Raw genomic sequence first — 13,529 nt, forward strand, 5'->3', positions numbered from 1 at the left:
CTATATTAACACACTAGTTGAGTTTCTTACTTAATAAGCTCACAAATTTAATGTTTACTGAATACCCATCCAAACTGCCAAGCACAAAATCAAAAGTAGAAAAGGCTGAGTCCCTATTTTCAAAGGGCTCATTGGGGAAAGATGAAAAATATCCAGAAAGAAACTTTTTTTTTTTAAAGGAAACAAGAAACACACACTTGGGGGAATCAGGGAAGCTTTTCCAAACAAATCCAGAAATTTGGATAGACTGGGGTGGGGGGTGTGGGGTACGGTGACACCACAGCATGGTCCAGAACATTTACAAAAGCAAGGAGAAAACCACAGACATGGTATGTACGAAGAATCGCACACAGCACCCTGCTTAATGAAGGAGATGATCTCAAAGAGCAGTGGGAGACACAAAGGATAAGCAAAAATGGGCCACTTTCAGGGCCAAAACTTAAACTTGATCTTAATAGTAATGAAGGAGGATAGTATTTTTACCAGGAAAGCAACAAAACAAGTGATACTTTAATCAGTTTGTACTAGATGGATTAGAGGAGAAAGGTGATCTAGATAAAGGAGATCCAGTCGAAAGACTACTGAAATAATTTAGATGTGAAGTGAAATCCATCAGAATAAAAAGGTGACAGTAGGGCTTCCCTGCTGGCACAATGGTTGAGAGTCTGCCTGCCGATGCAGGGGACACAGGTTCGTGCCCCGGTCCGGGAAGATCCCACATGCCGCAGAGCGGCTGGGCCTGTAAGCCATGGCCGCTGAGCCTGCGCGTCCGGAGCCTGTGCTCCGCAACAGGAGAGGCCACAGCAGTGAGAGGCCCGCGTACCGCAAAAAAAAAAGTTTAAAAGGTGACAGTAAAAATGGACAAGGTGAAGAGGCTGTGCACAGGAAGACACATGACTTTACAAGAGACTTGATGAAAGAGATAAGGGGCTTTCAAGGCTCCAAGCTTCCAAAGTTCAGGAGAATAGTAATACAATGGAAAAAATGGGAAATCTGGGAGACAGGTTAGTAAAATTAAATGGAAATACTCTAAAGATGGTTGGAAATTAAAGACTAGAACTCACAAGTGAGAATGGGTATAAGAAATTTTAAATCAACATGGAGGTAAAATATTTTGAAGCAGCTGTATGATTAATCTCATAAGGAAAGTCACAGTTTCAAAGAGGAATTGGTCAACATAAATGATAAAAAAAGTAAAAAAGAAAATAATTGAGAAAAATGAATTATTGGTGACCATCACCAAGTTGTGCTGCCTTCCTGTCCCTGCTGTAGTGAGAGGTGGCTTAAAAAACACCTTCAAGTATACCACTCTTGCTTGATACATCTCTTTCCTGCTAACTTTTTGACTATGATTTTTGGCAGAAGAATAAATCATCTACAGCAGCTCAAAGAAACGCAAAGCAAAGTAAACTGGACTCAGAGAGGTAGACTAAACTATCCTGAAGGAAGAGCCTCGGGGGTTCCTCTGAAGCACATTAGAGGCATTTTAAAACACCTAACACTGATCAATACTCCCCAACAAAATTAACCAAAATGAAATCTCCAATTAGAGCAGCAATTCTAGGGTTACACTCTTGTTTAAAATAATGAACTGGGACTTCCCTGGTGGCACGGTGTTTAAGAATCCGCCTGCCAATGCAGGGGACATGGGTTCGAGGTCCTGGTCCGGGAAGACCCTACCTGCCGCAGAGCAACTAAGCCCGTGCGCCATAACCACTGAGCCTGCGTTCTAGAGCCCGCGAGCCACAACTACTGAGCCCATGTGCCACAACTACTGAAGCCCACACGCCTAGAGCCCGTGCTTCGCAACAGAAGAAGCCACCGCAATGAGAAGCCCACGCGCAGCAACAAAGACCTAACACAGCAAGTAAAACAAAATAAAGAACTAAAATAGATAGCCTTTAAGTCTAGAAAGCAGGAAAACCATGCTTCCTGAGGTAGGAGCCTGCCTGGAATTTTCTCACTGTACCACTGGAGGAGCTGTAGCACTGCTTTGCTCCTGAACTTAACACTGGGGCAGAACTGAGCAGCTCAGTAGCAGGGATCCTATATAAAAGAAAGTAAAAGCCCTACAAGCTAGGGAAGAAAGCAAAGGTTTTGTAAGCCAACTGAAAGAACTGACTTTCTCACATGCTATTTCCCTCCACATTCCATAGATTTTCCTTACTTATTTTGTTGCAAAATCTTGGTTTGTAGTTCACTTTTCAAAATATTGCAAAGAAAGCCCACAATTCAGATGCTATGTTATGTTGCTCAACTACCAAGCTTAAGCTGTGTTTGAGTACAGGTAGTTTTTTAAAAACAAAGCTTATTTTTCTAGTTATTTACCTGTTTTTAAAAAGGCCAATATGGAACTTTATTCTGGAGCTGCTATTAAAAGAACCATTATAACTTTTCACAACTGATAACCATGAATGTATTTCCCAACAAAAGAGTCCCCCTTTCCTGCTCATGTAATAGTTTTTCAGAACTCTGGCTATCTATATCTTCCGGGGCTATGATTAGAGGCTCCTTCCATCTTAAACATGATTTGAGTCTACAATGCTATGAAAAACATACAACTTCTTAGGCTTTAATTAATCATATGTATTCGTCTATCTTCAAATATCAGAAGATGCTAAAAAATAGCAAAATAAAAAATAATCCTATTTTCAAATGTTTAAAACCTCTGTGATCAGCAAATATGGCAAAATTTAATGTTATATCTTGATAGTTGATACATGGATTTACATTGTTATTCTCTGAGGAGAGAAAGTCTTTATTAGAAAGTACCAAGATTTGCCACTCCTCCTATGATTTAACATATAAAAGCTTAAAGAATTATCTATTTTGTAAAAAATGATCTATTCACATTATTGAAAATGGGCTACCACATACAATTTCCAGTTTCCAAAAGTGACAGAGTATGTATGTCAACCTAGTCCATTACCTAACCTGATTTTTTCCTGACGAGAACACTGATCTGATGCAACTAGAGATTACCATACTAAGTGAAGTCAGAAAGAGAAAGACAAATACCATATGATATCACTTATATGTGGAATCTAAAATATGACACAAATGAACCTATCTAAGAAACAGGATCATGGACATAGAGAACAGACTGGTGGTTGCCAAGGGAAACGGGGTTGGGGGAAGGATGGAGTGGGAAGTTGGGGTTAGCAGATGTAAGCTTTTATATACAGAATGGATAAACAAGGTCCTACTGTACAGCACAGAGAACTATATTCAAAATCCTATGATAAACCATAATGGAACAGAATATTTTAAAAAAGAATGTGTGTGTGTGTGTGTGTGTATACGTATAACTGAATCACTTTGCTGTGCAGCAGTGATTAACACAACACTGTAAATCACTTACACTTCAATAAAATAAATAAATTTAAAGAAAACAACACCGGGCTTCCCTGGTGGCGCAGTGGTTGAGAGTCCGCCTGCCGATGCAGGGGACACGGGTTCGTGCCCTGGTCCAGGAAGATCCCACATGCCGCGGAGCAGCTAGGCCCGTGAGCCATGGCCGCTGAGCCTGTGCGTCCGGAGCCTGTGCTCCGCAACGAGAGAGGCCACAACAGTGAGAGGCCCGCGTACCGCAAAAAAAAAAAAACAAAACACCACCACCACCAACCCACCGTATTCCTGGTTCAACTGTGTTTAATAAATACAAGACATCTGTACACAAAAGTGGAGCCCATATCTTCTCATATGATCCTCATATCAAGCCCCACTTTTCAGATGAGAAAATCCTCAAAGTATCCTGTTCTTCTATTATCCATGATCACACCAAATAAAGGATGGTAGCAAAAGAATACGAGGAGATTACAAAAATAAAGTTGCCCAGCTAAACAAATTACTATTTTGCCTTAATAAAAAATAAAGCAAAATTATCAATAAAATAAAATCATTCATTAAGAAAAGCAGGTCAATCTCTAAAGACCAAACATAACTTGGCAGCATCTGATTCAATGGTTCTTATCAGCCAAAAGCAGTAAACAGTTAAAAATCAGGGCTCTCAAACTGCTTCATAAAAGCCTAACTTCATTCCTTCATGTTTAAAGTAAAACTTCCAAAACCCAATTTTGGGAAAAACATCTGAAAACAATTTCTGCAGTCTCACCATACTTTGTATATACTTTTATCGTATTGTTTCTTCATTGTTGTCAATTAATATCTGTAACCCTAAACTGGACTGTGAATTCTTTGCAGGAGGACCTAGTCTTCAGCCTTGAACCCTCAGAATCCAGCACCATGCCCGGAACAAAGCACTATAGTTTTACAATTAATGTATGTAGAATAAAGTGAATGAGGAGCTGCACATTTGTGAAAATCTTATTTTGTGTGGAAAATGTCTCTATAAAAACTTTCCCCTCCACACCACCAATCCCCTACCTTGTTGGGTTTCTTTTTTGTTTTTTTAACTCTTCCTGTAAGTAAAGAAGGATCTGAAGACTTCCTTCCTTTCCACCCTTTCTGCCTCTAAGTCTCTCTAAATTTTTACCCTGAAATGTAACATCTAAGAGTATTTTGCCTTCTATTATACATTTATGTATACATCTGTATCTCACACTAGGTTATAAATTATCTGAGAGTGGGGACCATGTGTTGGAGAGTAATATACATCTTGGTCCATTTTTAGTAATCTCTCAAAATACAAAAATTTTGTTGAATTGATCTAGGTTACCTTTTCAGCCTGTGACATTTCCCCCCAGCTCTCTAGTAAGTTATTCTGGAGCATAGTTCCAAATCAGAACACTGAAATGATGCTATAACAAAAAAAAAAAAAAAAAAAAAAAATGTTGGGACTTCCCTGGTGGTGCAGTGGTTAAGAATCCGCTTGCCAATGCAGGGGACACGGGTTCAAGCCCTGGTCCGGGAAGATCCCACATGCCGCGAAGCAACTAGGCTCGTGCGCCACAACTACTGAACCTGTGCTCTAGAGCCTGCGAGCCACAACTACTGAGCCCGTGTGCCACAACTACTGAAGCCCACACGCCTAGAGCTCGTGCCCCACAATGAGAAGCCACTGCGATGAGAAGCAAGCGCACTGCAACGAAGAGTAGCCCCTGTTCGCCGCAACTAGAGAAAGCCTGCGTGCAGCAACGAAGACCCAACACAGCCAAAAATAAATAAATAAATAAATTTATTTTAAAAAAAAAAGGCAAGAAAATTAATCCTAGGTCTGTTTTCTAAATGTATACACCATACTTCATATGATGAGAAAATCAAATGATTTCAGGCACTTAGTTGACACTAGCAGGCCAAAATGGCAACATAAACAACTCTTCAGGGATCAATTTCCTAGCAACTTCTACTAAACCTACAAAGAAGGGTCTCCTGCTGGGTATGGGGGCTGTGCACTTGTAGGCATGGAGAGAGAAAAGGCTGGGATGTGCCACTTGAGAGTACTTACAGCCTGATAAACGAAAGTATTCACCTGAACTCTGACCATAACTATCCACGCTGCCAAATCCAGCACTTTTACGGACTGCAATCAGTATGACTGACTCATAGGAGAGATGATCAGGGTACTTTATAAACAAAGAATTATGAAAATATAAGGACCACTGTACAAATGTTGGGATCGACTATTGATTTTTTTCTTTTAAAGTAAGGTCCATCTTCAGCTCTTCTCTGGTCAAATTCTATTATACCGAGTTCTAAAGGATAGTCCAAAAGACTCTGCCTTTCAGATTTTTGCTACAGCAAATAAAGCAACTCATCAAGTTTTCGGTCAATCTCTTGTCAACAGTATTTGTGATCAAATTTCACTGAATTTTAAGCTAAATTCTTCTACCCATACATGTACATTTTGTATATTTTATATAAATTTAGTATTTTTACTAATTCAGGTTGCATCTCCTTTTGTGTGATTTTTAAAAATACTTTCAATCTACAGCATGACTATTACATGAACAAGGCCTCCAAATTATTAAAACCATACAGAATTTTTTGTCATAGCAACCTCTCACATCTCATTGTTTTGTAATTTGTTTAAAAGCCTACATATCTTTCAAACACATCCACCAAACACATCCAAAATTACCATGCACAACAGAGAAGAGAGCAAACACTTTCCTTTGTTATATTCTCACCAGAATCCTTATTTTAAACAAGGAGATAAAGTGATTCTTCCCACAGTCATTCAATAAAATGGAATATAATAAAGTCGTCACCGACCAGCTAACAATATCTAACAAAACTGATTTGAAGAGTTAATCAATGGTTAATGGAAGCCTTTGAGTTTTATTAGAGTATTAGCACAGCACTGAGCCTGGAAAAATGGTACACATACAGACACGTGCACATACATACATATATTTTAAACATACTTCTGATGTCTCTATTGAGAAATCCATTAACGTGAAGAAGTCTTAAGGAAGGCATCTTAAAAACCCATTTCAAATTTCATTTTATTTATTTTAGAGTAAGTTTCCATACAAATCTTAAGCTATATACAACTAAGCTACTTCTAATCCCAAATGTTAGAGTTCCTAAACGGTAATCCCAAACCAGAGTTCCTAAACAGTAATCCAATACAAAATTTAAATCCAGGAACTACTTAGTGAGATTTTTCTGGAAATTTTCAACTGCTGAAAGGCAGTGAAGGGAAAAAAACTATGTTTTGTATGAAAATAAAAAAGCTAAGTGCTAGCAAATTAGTTAACTTAGTAAAACCTCACTGAGGAATAATCTAAGGTATACAGGGTAACAACTGAGTCAAGAAGGGAAGAAAGCTTTTCTCCAATAGAAAGCTACTTTAACAGAGCAGCAATTATTCTAAACCAGTATGTAAACTCCAACCGAGATTTTACTCTATTTTGTAGACGCTCACTATTATGTGACACCACTAATAACCAAACACTCAATTCCAAAAACAACCTGTTCAGGCTCAGTTGCCACTTTTATCTTGATAGAAAAGGTACTGGAAAACCAAATAAAACCATCGTTTGTTAAAACAAATATATTCAGAAGTGTATAGTAAATATAAAAATACATGGAAATGTTTAAGAAAACAAATTAGGTGAATTTTAAACATAAGCAGTAATATTTAGTATGAAAAATACATTTACCTATGTGACTACCACAGGACTAAATGCCACATTGTTATAATTAAAAACTGACAAATCTACAAACAGTGTTTAACCCAGAACAGAGAACTTTTTCTCAATTAAAAAACCTCCTTTTTTTTTTGGCCACGCCGTGCAGGCTTGCAGGATCTTAGTTCCCAGACCAGGGATCGAACCTGGGCCCAGGCAGTGAAAGCGCCGAGTCCTAACCACTGGACCACCAGGGAATTCCTGAAACCCAAACCTCGTTTCCCAAAAAATTCAACTTTGATATTGAGAACATTTTTCCATTGATCAAAATCTAGTACATTCAATTACCAAAATAGCCTAAATCACCTCTCCAATCCCAGTCTCTTTACTCCTTTACTTTGCCCTTATAGAGCACATAGATTGATTTTTCCAAAACACGTATTTTGATACAGCACCTTCACTCAAAAAACCTCAGTGTTACCCATGGCCAGATCCTCCCAGTGCTTAAAGGACATCAAGTTCAAATTCCTTAGCCTGGTAACCAAGGCTCCAACCTTCCTTTTTGGCCTCCTCTTAGAAGTCTCCTAGAGGAATCTTCTCCAGTCAAATCATTTTACCCACTGACTTCAGAATACCTCGTGCTTTCATAATTAACAAAATATTTTATTCTTCTTAAGATTAACACTGTGGAAAGCAAAGCAAAATTTTCTAAACATGTTTAAAAGCTGGTAAGAATGAAATGTATTCAAACCTTATATATTTTAAGAGAGTAAGTTAATGTCTACTTATCACCTAAAATAACTGAAAAGATTTGGTAAAGAACCAGACCCACATCTTCTCTCAAGATTTTAAATACGCATATGGCAAGGCTTCCATTCAATTTCTGAATGAAAACTTAAGTGAAAGAACTAGTTCGGATAAGACAAGAGATTTTGGAAACCCTGGACAGTTTCTACATACTTGAACTTCCCTGATAATATTTATTCACCATGAGGACCCAAACTATTTCTAAATTCTGCAGGCCAGTAAGTTACCACTACTTTTCCAGGGTAAGTATTCCCTAATTCACCCTACAAACGTTTAAAAAAATTTTTTTGAGTTGTTTTAGAGGAAAAATAACTTTATTTTCATAACCACAAATAATTGGTAAGTTTTGGCTGTTATCAGCACACCTCTGAGCACTGAAGATATCCTAAACTTAAGAAACAAAACTTTAACTTTCTCCAAAATATTAAATAGTTTAAAACTTAAACTAAACCACTGGATTAACATTAACTAGAACATAATGGCATAAAGACAGTTCCCCAGATCCTAAATCCCTTTGCTAAGATATTTACTTTTGGGGACTTCCCTGGTGGCGCAGTGGATAAGACTCCATGCTCCCAATGCAGGAGGCCCGGGTTTGATCCCTGGTCAGGGAACTAGATCCCACATGCATGCCACAACTAAGGAGCCCGCGAGCTGCAACTAAGGAGCCCGCCTGCCGCAACTAAGACCCAGCGCAACCAAATAAATAATTTTTAAAAAGATATTTACTCTTTGTAGGAACAATATCTGACATTTATGGAAGAAGGAAAACAAAATAAAAAACCTCTTTCACAAAAAAGAAAACACCAAGACTTGGTTTAAAATTCTCAGAGGACAAAGTGTATATCAACTTGATACCTTATGGTAAATCAGTTTCTTACTGGAGACACTGACAACTACACAAAAAAGAGGGTGAGGCAGTATCTGAGATATCAGATCATCTACTGAATAATAGAGTCCTTAAACTAAGAGATCAGCAGCCTCTGGAGCTATATAACAGCTATCAAAAGGATTATCCCCATGTATCTCATTAGCAAATCTACAGCAAAGGTAGAAAAAAAGAAAGGCAAGAATCAAAGAAGAATATAGAAGAAACGAGTAGAGAGTCAAGGGAAGAGTTGGGAGTAAGGACAGAAAGAAGGGGAGAGAGCTAAATGTAAAAGACTAGGAAAAGGAGGGAAAAAAATCAACAGAAAGAGAGGAGGTGTTGTTGAGGTACGTTTGCCTCAGGGACATTACTCCCAAAGGTAATATACCACTCCCAGTAAGTAACTCTCCGATAAGTTATTTTAAGAAAGTTTTAGGAAAACCATTCTTAGGAAATCTGAGTCCTGAGAAGATTTAAACCCAGAATCTATCTTTTTCTAAATGCTCTCAAACTGTATTCTTTTATCACATTTTATTACAATTACTGTAAATTATAAATTTTTATTTTTGAGTTTTAGCTAGAATCTGTTTGATAAGTTCTAAATCTAAGTTTAAATTAACACCTGATCTGTAATGCTCTCTAAAGAATTGGTGAGGTGAATGGGCCTGGAGCTACTGGAAATACAGAAAGTATTTTAATGAGAAGAACTTAGTAAAAATTCAAAGTCAAGAAGAGTTAAAGAGTAGCCATTAAAGGCAGAATATATGAAATATTAATTAAGATTCTACTTTTGTTTGGTCTCTCCAAAACAAAAGGGTATTCCTAATTGGTCTGGGTATCCTCAGTAGGACTCACTGAGGGGATGTTAGTGAGAATTCTTTTAAAATGTTTGAACCTCTGAAAACAGTACTATAGGCCCCAATAATCTTTCAATGTCATAGGGAAGATTGTGTGACCTTAGAATCTCTTCACAGCCTTTTCTTATACCATTCTTTTGACTGGAGGGCTCAATAACTAAACAATAACAGGCACTTAAGTCTTTTCTTTTTGACTTCAGAATGTATTTTTATCTTTGTTCACCAGGAAAAGACCCTTTTCAAAACTGATCCACACCAGGAAGGTTTTACCTGAAAGTATCTAACCATGAAGTAAATGGCATAATTTAGCCAGAATAATTTCTGAATCATTCTATCTCTAAATTCTGAATCAGAGTTATCACTGAAAGGTTTGGTTCTTCGGGTTTGGCTTTCTGTGCACTTTCTCCAACTTTTCAGCTGCCTTACACAGCCATTATCCTTCTACCCTCATTCTTTACTTTCCTCCTATATGTACAGACACACACAAAAAGAATGTCAGTACTACTATGTATATATGCATGTATATTTATGTGTGTATACATGTATATGTGCATACACACAAAAATACACATGGCCAATATAAGAGTATAAACCAAAGACATAAACAACATTGCAGAATAGGAATAAATTCATTTATTCTTATTTCTAAGATAAAACAAAACTGTGGTTAGTTACTACAACTCACCAGATGGTTCCTCAGGCTCACTTTCATTTTCTTCCTCAGGTGGGGCTTGAGGGGGTGGTGGGGGAAGCTTCTTTTCCTTCTCTGCTTTAGCATTTCTCTCTTCTTCTGAATAATACTCATCTTCTGAGAGGTTGGCCAAACTTTCATCCATCTCTCTGTACTCTACCTATATGGAGATTATACCAGGGAAAGCTAAATACAATTGACATCTAAAGTCAGAAACTCAGTTTGGAACCATCAGTAAATATCAATTGTTTTCTAACTTCAATTTTTAAGGAAAATAAGCAAATAACAAGGAACAAGCTAGCTCATAATAGGTAACCATTAAAAACAAAATCTCTCATGAAATAATCTTGTGTCAGTTCAGATTTAGCCCAAACTGTAACTTTTACATCATAGTACTGAAATTCAAATCAATGACTCTGAGGCTCTCTACAAATAAAAATTAATTGTGTGTTTGTGTGTGAATCTATACATATGTATATATCATGTTCACATACTGGAAGTTTCAACAAAAGACTAAACTAGCCCTCAGTCAGACAAAAATACAGTTAGCTAGAATAACAAGTCTGTCTAATGCCAATCTGTACTTCTAACTACTATTCCATAGGTAGATAGCAAAAGAATTCTAGAGGGCTTCCCTGGTGGCGCAGTGGTTGAGAGTCCGCCTGCAGATACAGGGGACATGGGTTCATGCCCCGGTCAGGGAGGATCCCGCATGCCGCGGAGTGGCTAGGCCCGTGGGCCATGGCCGCTGGGCCTGCGTGTCCGGAGCCTGTGCTCCGCAACGGGAGAGGCCACGGCAGTGAGAGGCCTGCGTACTGAAAAAAAAAAAAAAAAAAAAAAAAAAAGAATTCTAGAAACCAAATTGAGGAGTGGGGAGGGTGGGCAGGGAATAAAAATTGCAAATGGCAATAGTCAAACTGAAACAATAAAACGGTACATTTGCTTAAAACAAAAACATAAACAAAACACTGGTGACCTAAGAGAGTTGAATGATGAGAGCAAAGAATCCTTATTACAACAAATTAAGGAGTAAGTCATGTGGATATGGAGACTACAAGCCTTACTACTAATTCACACCCGTTACAAAGGGGAAAACCAGGTAATAAGTAGAAAGAGGAAGCAGTCTTAATGAATGTTTTATTGGGGGGTAAAGCAACTTAGGATAGGGAAGATTATTATGGACCGCTTTGTTAAAATGTGTAATGTGGTATTACAAATAGTCATCAACCTTGGAACACTGTCAAATCATCATTTTGACCCCTACCCTAACAAGGAAGCTACAGAAACAAGAGCTCTCTATTCTGGACTGAATGAAAAGATAAAATGAATAAAATAAAAAGTATTTATTGGAGGTGGAGACAGGGCAAAGACAACATGGCTTCCAAATATATTAGATTTCTGAAATGCATCGTCCTGTGGATTACAGTGAATGTAATCTATTTTAACTTTCGAAATATCTTTGAAATTTTTCCAGATGGCTGGCTGCTATTATCTGTCTTTTTTTTTTTTAAATGACATGACCACAGGATTTGGGTGGTGGGGGAGTAGGTAGCTAGGGGAGGTAAGAGTTTTACTGAAAACAGGGATTGGGTTAGAAAATGGAAACAATTATGGATAAATTGAATAGTTTTGACCTGTGCTCTAAGAATTTTATTTAACACATGAATAACTGTATTTATCTATCAAATACTGAACTGAGAACATGGCACAATGGAGAAAATGATTATGAATTAGTATCTCTGCCCTTAATAAACTGAAACTCTAGTTGCAAACAAAAAAACCTGATCAGGTAAACATCTCAGAGACTTTACAATAAAATCTCCCAAAAATGCAGATAACAAACTTTATCCTACTTGACTGAGATTAAACTGTTAGGAACAGACCTCAGGATAATGGGTAAAGCAGCAAGGAGGGAAAAAAGTTTCAGAGGGAGCTGGGTTAGAAAATGTAATACATGTTTACAGTATGCAGCTTCCTTTCACCTTTTACCCCTCAACAGTGCTTGATCTCTCCCTGACCCAAAGATTCAGCCCTTTAATCCCCTGCCCATCAATCCTACCCCTTCAATCAATAATCACTTAACAAGTGCCTACTGTGGAACTGGGCAATGTGCAAATTCTGAGACAAACACAAACAATAATATACGATCCTCTCTACTGAAGTAGTTCAGCTTTTGCCTAAGACACCACGCCCTTTGAAGGAAAAATGAATCCAAGATTAAAGTTAGGGAAACACTGCATTCTTTATAGGCCCCCTCTAGGAGAGTCATAATACATGTTAAAAGTACTGAGAAGTTTCACAGCAAAAACAATCTTTTTAAATATTGTTTAATCCAATGTTTTGATGTAATAACTACTAACAAGGAATACACTTGGAAGAGGCTGGTCTAGAGTTCTTAGCTTTCAAGAAAAAAAGGAGATCAGAAAAATACCTAGAGATAGGAGTAAGAATATCTAAGGTAGTATTTAACAACAACAGAAAAAGAACTGTGTTCCACAGAACCCTTGGATTTTTGGGGGATTTCATTTACTAATTTTAAAATGTATTTTTAACATGAGTACTCATATGTTAAACCAAACCATAACCCTTTAGAGATCACCAACACATGAAGTTGTACTACTCAGGTAACTCAATTTTGGGTAGACTGAAGAATGAAATTTCTTCTGCCATCTCTGTTCAACTGAGAGAGTGTCCTGAGATGGCAAGACAAGCTAAAAACAAAGGAAACAACCTTTTGCACTACCACTACTTGTCAATCAGTACAATACTTCATAAACAAAATACAGAAACTATTTATTATGCTTAACCTCCACTCCCAAATTTGGCTCTACCAAAATAGCCTCATTGTCTCAAAGACTGACAACTAAAATAAATGTTATAAATTTAAACTTCATATAAAACAGGCAAGTAGTATTTTATTTTGGGATTGTGCATAAAATTGTATTTTGTAAAAAAGGATTTCTCCACTTACAAAAAAGTTTAAAAACCATCTGAAAGAATCATACAAACTCTAAAAAATAAAAATTATTCCCCTGACAAAAAGAATGGATGCTATGAACATAAAGGATTGGGAATCTTTTATCCCTAAGTAAAATCTTCTGAGACTTCAGAGGTTCTACAACTACTTATAACCGAGTACAAAAAGGTGTCCCAACAGGCAGATGAGTCAGTAGGGTACTTGTTCTTACCTGTACACCCGTGACTCTCAAATTTGTATCTCTAGTCTCTCCTATCTCTTCCACACCCTTGCTACAGTGATTCATTCACTTCCC

At 37.5% G+C, this 13,529-nt stretch overlaps 1 protein-coding gene across 2 annotated transcripts in view; it reads right to left on the reverse strand.

The window, feature by feature from the left end:
- Positions 1 to 13,529, reverse strand: part of KDM1A (lysine demethylase 1A) — a 64,279-nt gene that overhangs the window by 45,452 nt on the left and 5,298 nt on the right. For both annotated transcript variants that reach the window (XM_029230083.1, XM_029230082.1), the window contains exon 2: positions 10,252 to 10,417. In XM_029230083.1, the coding sequence (XP_029085916.1) occupies positions 10,252 to 10,417 (166 nt within the window). The remainder of the gene's footprint in view (positions 1 to 10,251; positions 10,418 to 13,529) is intronic.

Source organism: Monodon monoceros, unplaced genomic scaffold (assembly GCF_005190385.1).
Source record: "Monodon monoceros isolate NGI ecotype Baffin Bay Population unplaced genomic scaffold, NGI_Narwhal_1 Super_Scaffold_18, whole genome shotgun sequence".
NCBI classification, from domain to species: domain Eukaryota; kingdom Metazoa; phylum Chordata; class Mammalia; order Artiodactyla; family Monodontidae; genus Monodon; species Monodon monoceros.